This window comes from Chiloscyllium plagiosum, chromosome 15 (genome assembly GCF_004010195.1).
Source record: "Chiloscyllium plagiosum isolate BGI_BamShark_2017 chromosome 15, ASM401019v2, whole genome shotgun sequence".
NCBI lineage: Eukaryota > Metazoa > Chordata > Chondrichthyes > Orectolobiformes > Hemiscylliidae > Chiloscyllium > Chiloscyllium plagiosum.
Window position 1 is genome coordinate 26,821,486 of NC_057724.1, and position 15,459 is coordinate 26,836,944.

At 39.5% G+C, this 15,459-nt stretch overlaps 1 protein-coding gene across 3 annotated transcripts in view; it reads left to right on the plus strand.

Annotated features, from left to right (window-relative positions):
* LOC122557152 (transmembrane protein 33-like) overlaps positions 1 to 15,459 on the plus strand; it is a 158,424-nt gene that overhangs the window by 116,621 nt on the left and 26,344 nt on the right. For all 3 annotated transcript variants that reach the window (XM_043704517.1, XM_043704514.1, XM_043704515.1), the window contains one exon: positions 10,329 to 10,412. In XM_043704517.1, the coding sequence (XP_043560452.1) occupies positions 10,329 to 10,412 (84 nt within the window). The remainder of the gene's footprint in view (positions 1 to 10,328; positions 10,413 to 15,459) is intronic.

Sequence of the window (15,459 nt, forward strand, 5' to 3'; positions counted from 1 at the left end):
AATTGCATGCATTCAATGAGCTCATCCTCCTATTACTGCAGAGTTGGTTTACCCAGGCTACAAGACTATTAAAGAACTTATTAACCTTGTTAAGCTCTGATTTTATGATATATACTTTGCCCCTTTACAGTTTTGGAATTCAAGAACAACATTGGAGGTAGGACAGTGAAGGTTCGTTAAATTGATCGTTGGGATGTTGCATAAAGAAAAACTGAATAAATTGGGCCCTATTCTCTAATTTGGAGAAGAATTAGAGGTGATCTCGTTGAAAATTAGTAAGGGGCTTTATAGGTTAGATGCTGAGAAATTTGACTCTAGTAATAAGGAATCTAAAATGTAGGGGAGCAGTCTCAGGATAAGGGGCTGAAATAAGAAGAAATTTATTCACTCAAAAACTGAAGGGAAGTGAATCTTTAAAATTCTCTACTGGGTATTAAATTGGTGAAAACATTTAAGGCTGGACTAGATAAGTTTTTGATAGTTCAGAAAATCAAGGGATCGGTACAATGGGCAAGGAAGTGAAGTTGAAAATTAAGGTCACCAATGATCATACTGCATAACAGAGCAGGCTCAATGGAGATTACTTTACTCCTGTTTCTTGTGTTCGCTTTCCAACTTCACCTTTATGCTTTGCATGTTGATACTCATTTTTGGAAGGATTTTTGAGGCTTTAAGGGTCAACTTTTATGGTGCATGTATATCATCAAATGAGCATTGCTCATTCTCCAGTTCCGCAGCTAACATTCTATTATTTATTTCTGCATCTGCTTTACGGTGGAAAAATGCACTATTCATCCAATATTGGATGCAAGTGAAAACTTGAAGTAAACCTGAAAGCATGAAGCAAAGTCATTGTGGAGACAGTTGCAAAGTGACCAAATTTGAGAACTAAATAGGAAAAAAATTGGGAAAAATGGGGAGTGGGGTTGAAACTAGTCTATGTTAGTGTTTATGCTTCATGTAAGCCTCCTTACATATGAATTACTCCTTGCCACACGAATCTTGCAATCCTATATTCGTACATTACTTGTGTGCATGTCAAGGCTCTATTTAAATGCTTCAACACTCTCTGCTTTTGTGGGGCATCCAGAACAAGAGAACCTAATTATTACTAAATCAAATAAATAATGTAAGAAGAATCTCTTTCCACACAGTGGCAAGAAAGTGGAATTTCCTTGTCAGGCGTAGTGGTTGGAAGAGTTTCTCTCCAATCAACCTGTCAAACGCTTCATGATTTTGATTATCTTTAATGTGTCCTCTCTTAGTGTTGAGACCATCATTATATTTTTCTTTAATTTTCTCATTTTTGGTTTGGAACTGAGTGCAGTTGAGAATTTAATTTTGAACAGAGGCTTGTTTTTTGTTTTGAAAGAAGAGGAGATAACAAAAGACTGATATTTACTATTGAGAACTAGCCTGAAAGGATAATGCAGGTTATATGGCGCCAAGACATTGTCATACTTGGAGACTGGCAGCTGGTTAGATATTGAATTAGCCAATCAAAGGAGGGCCAATGCTGACCAACCAAGCACAGAGAATGTTGAAACTGTAAGCAAAAAACAAAGGACAGTTTTGCAAGAAGATATCAGAAGGGGAAGCTTTTTTTTTTGGTTTTGCTTTTTCTAGTTATTCTCCAGTTATTGACTTGTTGGAAGCTCTGAGAAGAGAATCCCCAATCATAAGAAATAAGTACGTCTCCAATGGTATGCAGAAGCTATTTGAATTGACTAGTGTCATTGCACTATAAGCAAAATGTGCATTCCTACCCACCTGTAATATAACCTATCATCAAAAAAATTCTTGAAGACCTGGTATTCAATGAAGTAGTTACCTAACTAGCAAATGACTATTGCTTTTTTGTAAATCATCTCTCAACACTCTTCCTGCCTGCTAGTGTACAATTGGGGGTTTATGATCAAAAGAAGATTGGGCTTAGGTTATAGATATTAATTAGATGGCCTTGTTGTTTATCTTTGTTCTGCCAAAGTTAGATTATTATAATCAATTGCTAATTTTTGTTTAAGTTATAAATTTGGTGTCCAAGTCTGGTTTGGATCAATTGGGAAATTTTGAGTCTCACTGAATGTTTTAAGTTCACTGTGTTGCAAATCCAGTGATAGTGAGGCTGATTTTGGTTTGGCTTCCATCTGTGTCATAACATCAAGCATTTCTTTCCAGGGTATGATCTGAGGTATTGAAATTGCCTTTTCTAATTTTTAATCTTTTTTTCCATCACATTCCACTTTAGATTAATAATTATCTTGAAGAAAAATCTTCATGACAATATTTTACTGTGAAAGAGGATTTCATTAATTGTGTGAGAGGCATTTGAATTGTTAGGCTTTAGATTATCCATTTATGATGTTACCACATCTTTCTGTTGGAGTGCTTATGGTACACTGTATTTGTAGAACGAGTATCAAACAGATTTTACAAGCTGTGACTTGTGTTTTCTGTGGAGACAAAACCTGTTAATTGCTATTTGTTGTACAACAGGCAGGGAGAAACCATTAGTTTCATCATGGAAAGTGAACAATGAATTTGATTGTTTGCATGTTTCGTTTGCGATTTTTCTGTTCCGTGTTTTGATTTCCTGTCAGTCTCTTTGAATTATAAGCACCTATTCCAGATGTATGGTGCAGTCAAGTGGCTATTTTCTTAATCTCAAAAGAAGAAAGTGAAAATATTTCCCACTTTTATTGTATCTGAGAAATCAAATGAGCAAAGAGAGTTTTCAATTGTGCATTTGGCATGTTTCCATTCAATACCAACACAGATGGCTCTGTTGTTGCAATGGAAGCAGAAATACTACATTAATGTTTAAAGGGATTAAAAATCCTCTTGGCAGTAGTGACATATGTTACCACTTAATTGTTGCATTCGTTGCTTCTCCTGCTGTTACAAAACCTGCAGTCATTTTGTTTGCTGTTTATAACTTATTAAGAGTCTTTCATGTTCAAACCAAGCTTTCTAAAAACGTTCTTTTTTTTGTGTTTTGCTCGTGTATTTATACATCTTATCAGATGTCAATAGCCTGTCACATTACTACATGGCATAAGGAGGGCACTCATGTTATATAATATTGAAGCACATGAACAAGTAGCTGAGATGATGTATGTGACCTGTGTCTGCACCGCACAGAGTCTTACAGCACAGAAACCAACCCTTTGGTCCAACTAGTCCACGCCGACAAGGTTCCCAAGCTAAACTAGTCCCACTTAGCTGCAGTTGGCCCATATTCCTCCAAACCTTTCCTAGTTATGTAATTATCTGAATATCTTTTAAATATTGTAACTGTACCTGCATCCATCACTTCCTCTAGTAGTTCATTCTACATACAAATCACTCTGTGGAAAAACATGGTTGCCCCACATGTCCTTTTTAAATCTTTCTCCTCTGATCTTAAAAATATGCCCCCTAGTTTTGAATTCCACCACCCGAGGGAAAATGCCGTTTTCCTAATCACCTTATCTATGCCCCTCATGATTTAAAAAACTTTTGTAAGATCACCCCTGAACCTCCTATGCCCCAGTGAAAAACACTGTAGCCTATTTTTATAACTCATATCTTCTATAGCCAGCAACATCCTGGTAAATCTTTTTTGAACCCTCTCCAATTTAAAAATATCCTTCCTATAGCAAGGTGACCAGAAATGCACTCAGTACCGTAGAAGAGGCCTCACCAATATCACATATAACCACACCATTAGCTTAAAAAAATTGCATCTTGAACTAATCCAAACTGACCCTATCCAAAGAAGTTTAATTTTGAAAGTTAAATGAAGATGTACTTTATTCCACATCAATTGCTTGAAAACGTAAATGCTCTTTTTGATGTGACTCTTACAATGCATTAATCTTTTCATCCGATATAGTTAATATATTTGTTATAGCTCTATTATTTTTGTTGAGCTGTACTAAATTATAGTAACTTTATTGACTAGTTAAAAATGGCCAAGACGTTTTGGTACCAGCATTTAGTTTGCAAATTAATTTATTGGCATATCAAGGTATTTATTAGATGTATAAAGCTGCTACAGTTTGATAAATGTTAAACCATTAAGTGTTAGAATCATTGTTCTGATATACCATTTGGAATATTTCAACAATTAAAAGTGTATCCCATTTCAACATTAAATGTTAGGCAGTTTTCTACTGCAAAGGTTAATGTACCCATTTTGCTCTTTCCAGATGCAAATCATGGTCACATAGAGGGCAAGGTATTTTCATATTAAGTTGATCAGTATGACATTTACATATGAGAGAAAAATGTGTAATGTCTCAAGTCGAAAGGAACAAAAAATTTATGTTTAAAGCAGTTCTTTTATTCTAACTATATACTTCAATCTGTAAGATATGTTAGCCTAGAATTTTTTTGAGGCCAAAGCCATTCTACAGACGATAATAGGTTGCCTAAGCTTCCAATGTGGTCGGCAGGACATGTAAAGTCATTGCAAGATGATGTGGAGGTGCCAGTGTTGGACTGGTGTGGACAAAGTTATAAATGACATGACACTAGGTGCAGAAGCAGTGCTCCATAAGCTCCCACTTCCCAAGAAACCTGTTGGACTATAACCTGGCGTTGTGTCATTGCAAGATAGCATGTCATATCTGTTTGAAGTTTCCAATGGAAAGCAACACATTCCTGGAGCCGAACCTGACTGCCAAAGAGGTTTTTTTTAAATTGCCTGAATATGGGAACACTGAAATCTCCCTTAAACTACTGAGCCTCCTCCTCCGATGCTTTCCTGACCTGATGTATCAACCCCTTTCCTCCCTTCAGCAATGAGATGCATGGGAGCGTCCAACAGGTTTCAATAGGTCACCAATCTAATCAGTTGTATCCCAGGACAATGTGACAAGTTAAGGAGGAAATTGTGGGGCATCTGGCAGAAATACTTATATCATCTATAACTATGGGGTGAGGTGTCAGAGGACTGGAGAGAAGCTAATGTTGTGCCTTTATTTAAGAAAGGCTGTAAAGAGAATCCTGGGAGCTAAAAACCTGTGAGTCTAGCATGGTGGTGGGTAAGTTGTTTGAGGTGATTCTAAAAGACAGGATTTACATGTAGTGGAGAGGCAAGCAATGATTAGGGATAGTCAGTATGTGCGAGGGAAATAGTGTCTCACTAACTTCATTGAAATTTTTTGATGAAGTAACCAAAAAGATTGATGAGGATAGAGCAGTAGACATTGTTTACTTGGGCTTTAGTAGAGCCTATTATAAGGTTCTGCACGGTAAATTAGTAAAGTTAGATCACATAGGATCCAGGTTGAGCTTGCCAATTAGATACAAAATTGGCTTGATGGTAGGAGACAGAGGGTGGTGGTGGAGGGTTGTTTTGCTGACTGGAGGTCTGTGACCTTCAATGTTCCACTTTTGTTTTATCATCTATATTCACATGCAAATCACTTATATAAAAGGCATGATTAGTAAGTTTGCCGATGACACCAAAAATTTTGGTATAGTAGATAGTGAAGAAGGTTTTCTAAGATTACAAAGAGATCTTGATCAATTGGTGCAGCAGGCTGAGGAGTGGCAGATGGAGTTTAATTTAGATTAATGTGAGGTATTGAATTTTGGTAAAACAAATAAAGGCAGGACTTATACAGTTAATGGTAGGGCCCTTCCTGAAGAAGGGCTCATGCCCAAAACATCGATTCTCCTGCTCCTTGGAAGCTGTCTGACCTGCTGCGCTTTTCCAGCAACACATTTTCAGCTCTGATCTCAGCATCTGCAGTCCTCACTTTCTCCCTGCGTATTGTCACAGGACAGAGAGGCCGAGGGGTTCAGGTACATAATTCTTTGAAATTTGTGTCACAGGTAGACAGGATGGATAAGAAGGCATTTAACACACTTGCCTTTATTGCTCAGATCTTTGCATGGATGAGTTGGGACATCATGTTAAAGTTGTACGGGATGTTGATGTTCTGCTCGCCCTGGAATATTGCGTGCAATTCTGGTCTCTATGAATCAAGTATTTTTAAGTAATTTCGAAACTCCTACAAAGTAAGCCTTTTAAAATTTGGAGCCTGACTTTGACCTTCTTTTGGGGGCATATCACTGATTTTATCTGCAAGTTTGAAAAAAGGAACCAAGACAGAAATTGGTCAGGTGCGTGAGTAGTTTTTAAAAATTGACCATTATATTGGAAAGTCCTTCAAGTTGTCAGTCTGTAATAAAAGAAAAAGGCAGATGATACACTAGAAGCTAGTTTTTAAAACTGGACAACTGTAAGAGTACTCACTTTTTCTGAAAAGGAAAACTGTGAAGGCCTTCACTGAGATAGTGAGGTTAAAATAATGGAAGGTCAAAAACAGGGCAGAACTGTCATCTTCCTGGTGTTACATGGGCCGTGGCAAGAAAGTTGGGAAAATAGGAGAGCATAATAAAATCAGAACTTTGACACCGAGAGAACATTTTGCAATTTTCTTTCCACATAAAACTTAAATGGTGACTTCGGAATCTCAACACTGAGAGGCAGCTACCTTATTTGCATGCATTTGCATCTCACTTAATTTCCCAATTCACCTTATTTTATACCCCATTCCCTTCCCCAGGAAACCTGACAATGCAAATTCCCAACACACAAGTAAGAATGGGAGCTCTGGAATTCGCAAGTCATTTGTCCTGGCCAGTATCCAACTGTTTCTTCATCACAATGCCCTGCATGGTCCATGGCTACCATCGTCTTTAACTCTTCACCCAAACTACTGTGCACTAGCAATCCACCAGCCTCACCACATTATTGTTGCCAGCTCTGAATCCAACTGAACACCACTGCTTCTAGCAGTGTCCCCAATTCTAAGACTTGTACTCTTTGCTCAAGAAAACACAATTTATTTACTCTGGCCACTTTGCATTCAGTTTCAGCCATTTTGTATAGTTATTACACAGTTGCATTTCGATCTGACATGACAAATTTCCAGCTTCATATTTTTCACGTTCTTATTTTGCATTGCTGTCTCTGTGGCCCTTTATAATCTTTCAGCCTCCCTTTAGCGAGAGCGATGGCATGTAGATCTGCATACTATCTACCAGCCACCGAGTGTGTTCGACCTCGGTCTTCATGCAGTCCAAATCTGTCCAAGAAGGCAGACAGATTCACACGTTAAGATCTAGCCTGGTACTCAGGAGACCAAAAGAAATACGAATACTAGTAGCTTGTTGGGCTCCGTGAGCCTACTCCACCATTCAGTAGGATCATGGTTGATCCGACATTCCTCACTCCACTTTCCTGCCCTTTCCCCATAACCCTTGATTTCCTTACTGATCAAGTATATGTCTATCTCAGCCTTCAATACACACGAGGACTCGGCTGCCTCAGGTCTCAGTGGCAAGGAGGTCCAAAGATTCTGAACCTTATGGGAGAAGAAATTCCTCCTCTGTTTTAAATTGGTGATTTTCTTCTGAAACTGTGCACTCTGGTCCAAGCTCCCCATGAAGGGAAACATCCTCTCAGCATTTACCCTGTCAGTCCTCTTAAGAATCATGTGCATTTCAATGAGATCACCTCTCCTTCTAAACTCCCAACCTGTTTAGCCTTTGCTCATCAGACAATCCTTCCGTGCCAGGGGTATTCTAGTGAATCTTCCCTGAACTGCCACTGATGAAATGATATCTTTCCCTTTAGGGGACTGAAACTGCTCACCAGCATCTAGTATACCTGCAGTAAGACTGCCCTACTCTTATACTCCAACCCCCTGGAGATTAGTGGCAACATACCATTAGCTTTCATGATTATCAGCTGCAGCTGTGTGGTAGCTTTCAATGTTTCATGTCCAAGTACTCCCAAGTCCGTTTGTGTTGCATCTTTCTGCAGCATTTTTCCATTTAAATAATACTCTCTTCTTCCACCTAAAATGAACAACTTCACAATTTTCCACACTATATTCTATTTGTCAACTTATTGCCTACCAATATCTCTCTGTAAACTGTATTACTATCACAATCTGTCTCTCCACCAACTTTTTTGTTAATGCATATTCAATTATAGTTCCATTTTCCAAGTCATTCGATATATTCTAAACAGTTACAGTCCCAGCACTGATCCCTGTGGAACCCCAATGTTCACGAGTCACCAAACTTAAAAAAGAGACCCTTATCCCCACTCACTGTCTCCTGTCCATTAGCCAATTCTTTATCCATACTAATGATAAGCTTTTGATGGACTCTTCATTCTTTGATTCAGCTTACTAAGTGCCAATGACAAACTTCCTTGCTGTTTCTGTACCTGCCTGTACACTTTGACAAAGACAGTAAGCTTGGGGCAGAGATGATGCCTTTCTCCAGTGGTCCTCTGAGTTTCAGAGATCTGAGTGTTTCTTAATTGACCAGCTGTGTAGATGTGGCGATGTACTCACTAGTGTTCCTAAGTCTAATCTAGAAAGAGAGTCTACAAAAATTTAAGTCTCTGAGCTGGTGGATAGTGCAGATGAGTGCCTTTTTGGTTCACCCCCTGAGGATTGAGTGGCTTTCTTCTCAGATATGGAGTTGAAGCAGAGGATCTCCAGAAACAAAAACAGTAAGTGATGGAAAAACTCAGCAGACATGATAGCATCTGTGGTGAGGAAAAAAAAATTTTTTTCAATCCAGTGGCCCTATGTCAGAATGATTTCACTGGACTCAAAACATTAACTCTGTTTCTGTCTTCAAGATGCTGCTATACCTGCTGAGTGTTTCTATGATTTTCTGTTTTTGTTTCAGATTTCCAGCATCTACAGTTCTTTCTTTATTTGAAGATTAACAGCATTGGCCTTTGTGCTGCGTGCTACTAGTGTCTGCAGAAGCTGAGAGAAGGAAATAGTTATCTATAAGGGATAAAAGCTTGTGCAGATTAAGAATGCACTTGCACTGGTGTTAGTAGGAGACCAGTATCAGTGCAACAAATGAAACTTACTGTGTTAGTTGACCATTGAGGTCTGCTAGGCCTCACATGAGTGACCATCCTTTTCTGTTTCTAATTTGAGAAACTTGAACAGTGAAGATTGGGTCAGCACGGTGGCACAGTGTCACAGTGTCAAGGACCTGGGTTCGATTCCAGCCACGGGTAACTGTCTGTGTGGAGTTTGCATGTTCTTCCCGTGATTGCGTGGGTTTCCTCCCATAATCTAAAGATGTGCTTGTTAGGTGAATTGACCATGCTAAATTGCCCAGAGTGTTCAGGGATGTGTATTGCAGGTGCATTAGTCAGAGGTAAATGCAGGATAACAGGGTAGAGGGAGGGGTCTGAGTGGGACAGGAATTCTATGAAGAGGAGCCTGATGTCCAAAGACCACCATTTGGTTCTCTTGGCTCAGTTAGTGAGACACTGAGGGATTAATTACAATTACATGGATGCAAGAGCAATTGGTGGTGGTGCGTGAGAAGGGATGTAGTGAGCTGTCCACATTTTTTTTGAGTAGAAAGCACAGAGGGCAGAAATGGGTGGTAGTCTTAGAGGTCAAGGTGGTTCAAGAGACTTGCATAAACATGATGCATGCAGTAATGTGAGCTGGAGTCATTGTGCATTGATGGGATATGTGTGCAGTGGTAGAGTTGAGTTAAGAGGGATAAGCGGTTGCCCTGTGACTGTAAAGTTGTACACCGAGGATAATGGCCTCACTTACCCTTACCCTACTGACATGATGAGCAGAAGATTGCAAGAGAAACATCACTCCATGGCATCGCATTGGTGGCTGGTATGGATCTTATCTGGTGATATGTTTCAACTGAAAATGGGGTAAATTCTGCCCATATGTCCTCATGAAAATTTGCAAATACATCAGTTCCAGTAATTCAGCTAAGTTAATATAACGATATTGAATATAAATAATTGCAGTGAAATAAATCTGCTTTAAGACTGATATAAAACCTCTTGTCATTAAATATTTGCTTTGGGAAACTTGAAGCAGTATATTGAAAAGACCTGGATGTCCAAAATAGGTCACTAGGAAGTAATTCATAGTCCTACCTCAGAACTCAGTTCCCATTGTGCATATAAACAATGTGAGTCAACTCCCCTAAAAGTAAGATAGTTTAGTGAAGGTATCTACAGGGAAGAACTGGTAAAGAATTGGTTTATACCATTTCAGTTGCATTGTGTGCATGTTTGATGAATTTGTAATCTCACCAGCAGGATTTAAAAATACTTTGTTTAATGCATGTGTTTTTAAAAAAATGGGACAAGTAAATGTTTATCTGTTGGTGCTTAATTGTATCAGTTTATTTGTCAGTACTTCGTTTCGGATTCTGATAACAGTTGAATGTCTCTGATGTATCACCTTGATCCTAACTTTTAGGTTCAAAGTTATTAAATTGTCAATCAGATAAATGTGTTTGTTTCACAGAGGCCGGGCTCATTTATTCCTCCCCTTTTTCTACTATCGTTTCCTGACCCTAAGGTATGCATCTCGAAGGAATCCCTACTGCAGGTAGGTATAATGTTTTACCCATTTCCTCCATTGTTTATAGGCTTGAAGACATTAATATTGTTACCAGGACTACAAAATATTGTGAGTAGGCATTGGATTTAGATTGTCTTAATGCTGAAGAAGGTAACCAAAATGTTACCAAATTCTCAACTCTTGATAACTCTGTACAGTACAATTAAATCATTCTTGAATATCCTCATTACAGATTTTATATATTTTGCTGAATATGTATTAATGTAATGTATTGCTCCATAGTCAAAACGAAATACTTATATCTGGTCTTTGTTAAAAGAATAGTCATCGTGTATTAGTAGTGTTAAATTTATTTGCTAGATTTTAATTCACTAATTTATTAGTGAATTTGTTTAGAAATTTTGATTACTTAATTTTTAAGTAGTTAGCTTGTATCAAAAGTAACTACTAAATAGTTTGTGTGATATAATGAAAGGACAGAAATAAAAACGCCTTTTACCTATTACACCATCTTTGCATTATATCTGTACTACATTGCAGATTATCAGGAATTACATCAAAAGAAGTTATTCTTCTGTTTCAAATGGCTGCAGCAAATTTTCTCATGCCATTTCCTTCCAACCAAGCCATTTTCAAAAATTATTTGGGTATCTTTTGTTCTCCTCACAAAAGCAGATTTATTGTGTACGAACATATCTCCACAGTAAGCCCATTGCACCTTTTTCAGACATCATAAAATATGTCAGTTAAAATGGCGCACAAATTGTCAGCTGTGCATACTGTAACTGTACACTCGTCACAATGATTTCTTTGGGCTATCTTGCTTGTCTTTGATCTTTTTTCATAAGGATTGTTAATTGGCTAGCATCAGTGTTGAGAATGGAATAGATTTGGTACACTCGTTATCCAGATGGCATGCTTTTTTTTTGGTAGCATTGGTGAAACGTGGCCTCATTTATTCAATATAAATATACAGTTGATGAACATGGATTTTTAAAAATTCATTCATGGGATGAGAACATCACTGACTGGGCCAGCATTTATTGCCCATCCCTAATTACCCAGAGGGTAGTTAAGAGTCAACCACATTGCTGTGGGTCTTGAGTCAAATGTAGGCCAGTATCCTTCCCTAAAGGACATTAGCAAACCAGATGGGTTTTTTCCAGCAATCGATGTTGGATTCATGGACATCGTTAGACTCTTAATTCCAGATTTTTTTAAAATTCAAATTCCACAATCTGCTGTGGTAGGATTCAAGCCCAGGTCCCCAGAACATTACCTAAGGATTCTGGATTAAAAGTCCAGTGATAATAACACTGGACTATTGCCTCCCACCATAAATTGGTATTAAACCCGGTGATGATGAGACTAAAGGATATCGCATTGGTAACAATAATCTAATCTACAAGCAGTGACATTTAGCTTACTTGAAGTTACACAAAATGTTAAATTTGGTAGTGAGAACACCAGGCACCATCATAGCAAAATGATAGAGAAGAATACAGTCAGTCTGTCTTTCAAGAAAATTAAGATCACCATGAAGGAAAGTTGCATGTTGACAAACTTGATTCTTGCTGTCTGAGGGTCTCATAATAATCCTGTATATTTTCCAGTTTCTCCTGAATGAATATAGCTGTCTGTAGCTTTGGTAACTGTTTCATGCTTTTATCATGATTTTTAATAAAGGTTGTCCCTTTATGGTGGCCTTAATACAGTTTTATAGCTTTCTTCTACCATTTGACCTTGGCTGTTTAGGCTTCAAATGTACTAATTCATGACTTACATTCTAACTTTTTAATATCCCTGGGCCTGCAACCTCAGTTTGAATTGCTTCTGTGACCCTTGCTTTCCTTTAGTGTAGCTGTGCCTCATGGTCCCTGTTCGCAAAAGTTCTGGCTCAGAACTGTAAGTACTGTTTATAAAGCTCTTAGCTTTCCCAGCTGTAACTTTCCCCTGCCTACCCTGGGTTTTAACTTTACTTATGGACATCCAATGTTAATTTGCTCTCCAGCTGAGCACTTAAAACACTTCTACAGATGTAAGGTTGCTCGCTGAGCTGGAACGTTCATTTTCAGACGTTTTGTCACCGTGCAAGGTAATTTTATCAGTGAGCCTCTGGTGAAGCACTGGTGGTATGGCCTGCTTTTTATTTCTGTTTAGATTTCCTTGGGTTGATGATGTCACTTCCTGTGGTGATGTCATTTCTTGCTCTTTTTCTTGGATCTCATTTACCACCCCCTAAGTCAACGTGTTTGATAGAGTTCCGGTTGGAATGCCATGCTTCTAGGAATTCTCATGCATGTCTCTGTTTGGCCTGTTCTAGGATGGATGTGTTGTCCCAGTCAAAGTGGTGTGCGTCCTCATCTGTATGTAAAGATACTAGTGAAAATGGGTCATGTCATTTTTTTGTCTAGTTGATGTTCATATGATGGGACAACACATCCATCCTCGGAAAAGCCAAACAGACTTGCACGAGAATTCCTAGAAGCATGGCACTCCAACCGGAACTCTATGAACAAACACATTGACTTGGATCCCATTTACCACCCCCTGAGAAAAGGAATAGGAAATGACACCACCAACCTTTTTTCCTGTCCGGGAGCAGCGGGAGACAGAGTAACAGTGACGTTGAAGACGAGGTTGCCATGAAGGTAAGAGAACGGTATAAATTCTTACCTTTGAAGCCCATGGCCTTTTTCCTGTCTGGGAGCAATGGGAGACTGAGCAAAGGTGACGCTGGAGACAAGGAAGATTCCAGGAAGGTAAGAGAACAGTATAAATTTGGGCAGCGGCTAAATCCGAGATACTACATGTGTAGTATCTCCTTCCTGCCCACCCTCCTCGAACCAGAAGAAAAAGGACTCTGTAAGGTAAAATTTAGGGTTTTTCTTTTTTTTTTCTCATATTTAAGTGCATTGTTTGGTTTTAGTTAATTGATATAAAGCTAAAGTTTACAATGGCAGAGGACATGTGCCTCTTGCCTGATGTGGGAGCTCAGGAACATGGCTGAAGTCCCTGACTCTTACACTTGCAAGAAGTGTGTCCAGCTGAGCTCTTATTTGACCACATGATGGCTTTGGAGCTGCGGATGGACTCACTGTGGAACATCCACGATGCTGAGGAGATCATGGATGTTTAATGGTCACACCGCAGGATAGAATTGCTGAGGGAGACAGTGAATAGGTGACCAAAAGGCAGAGAAAGAGTAGGAAGGCAGTTCAGGCGTCCCCTGTGGTCATCTCCCTCCAACACAGGTATACCGTTTTGGATATTGCTGGGGGGGAATGGCTCACCAGGGGAGGGCAGCAGTTGCCAGGATCATGGCACCGTGGCAGGCACCCCTGTTCAGAAGGGCAGGAAAAAGACTCTTAGGGCCATAGTCATAAGGGATTCTATCGTATGGGGAATAGACAGGCGGTTCTGTGGTCAAAAGTGAGACTCCCAGATAGTATGTTGCCTCCCAGGTGCTCAGGTCAGGGATGTCACCAATCGGCTGCAGAGCATTCTGAAAGGGGAGGGTGAACAGCCAGTTGTCGTGGATCTGACTAATAAGGGTGCAGTTACATTGGTGGGGCTGTATTACAGGCCTCCCAACAGTGAGCGTGAGGTAGAAGAACAAATAGGTAAATAAATAATGGAAAGATGTCGAGGCAATAGAATGTTGATGGTAGATTTTAATTTTCCCAACAATGACTGGAACATATTTAGTGTCAAAAGTCTGGATGGAGCAGAATGTGTAAGGAGCATCCAGGAAAGTTTTCTAGAGCAGTATGTCAGTAGTCCGACAAGGGAAGGGGCCATATTGGACTTGCTGTTGGGGAATGAGCCAGGCCACATGGTAGAAGTTACAGTGGGGGATCTCTTTGGGAATAGTGACCACAATTCTGTAAGTTTTAGAGTACTCATAGACAAAGTTGAGAGTGGTCCTAAGGGAAGAGTATTAAACTAGTCCATGGCCAATTATATCAAAATTAGGCAGGAGTTGGGAAATGTGGATTAGACACAGCTATTTAAAGGCAAGTCCATATTTCATATGTGGGAGGCTTTCAAAGGCAGGTTGAAGATAGTGCAGGATATGCATGTCCCTTTTGAAAACAAGGAAAAGGAAAGTCAAGATCTGTGAATGGTAGAAATCGTGTGACTAGCCAAGAGGAAAAGGGAAGCGTACACAAGGTCCAGGCAGCTAAGAACAGAACGGGCCTGGGAGAAATATTGGGAGAGTAGGACCAATCTTAGAGGAATCAAGTAGGCTAAAAGGGGCAATGAAATAAATTTAGCGAGCAAAATTAAGCAGACTCCCAAGGCCTTTTATTCTTATATAAAAAGTAAGAGGGTAACTAGAGAAAGGATTGGTCCACTAAAGGATAAGGAAGGAAGGTTCTGTGTCGAACCTGAGGAAATGGGCAAGATTCTCAATGATTACTTTGCATCAGTGTTCACTGAGGAACGGGAGGTGATGAATGCTGAGATTAGAGATAGAAGCTTGTTTACTCTGATCACGTTGACATAACGAGGGTAGGCTAAAGGATATTAAGGTAGACAAATTCCCAGGACTGGATGGGATCTATCCCAGAGTGCTGAGTGAGGCGAGAGAGGAAATAGTTGGGCCCTGACAGATATCTTTATAGTATCCTTAAACACAGGTGAGGTGTCTGAGGGTTGCTCATATTGTTCTCCTATATAAGAAGGGTAGTAGGGATATTCCAGGTAACTACAGACCAGTGAGCCTGCCGTCAGTGGTGGGAAAGTTGTTGGAGAAGGTGCTGAGGGATAAAATCTATTTATATTCGGAAAAGGATGGGCTTATCAGTGATAGGCAACATGGTTTTGTGTAGGGTAGATCATGCCTTACCAACTTAGAGTTCTTTGAGGAGGTGAGCAAGTTGATAGATGAAGGAAGGGCTGTAGATGTCATATATATGGACTTTAGTAAGGCTATTGATAAGGTTGGAAATGTGTTGCTGGAAAAGCGCAGCAGGTCAGGCAGCATCCAGGGAACAGGAGAATCGACGTTTCGGGCATAAGCCCTTCTTCAGGAATGAGGAAAGTGTGTCCAGCAGGCTAAGATAAAAGG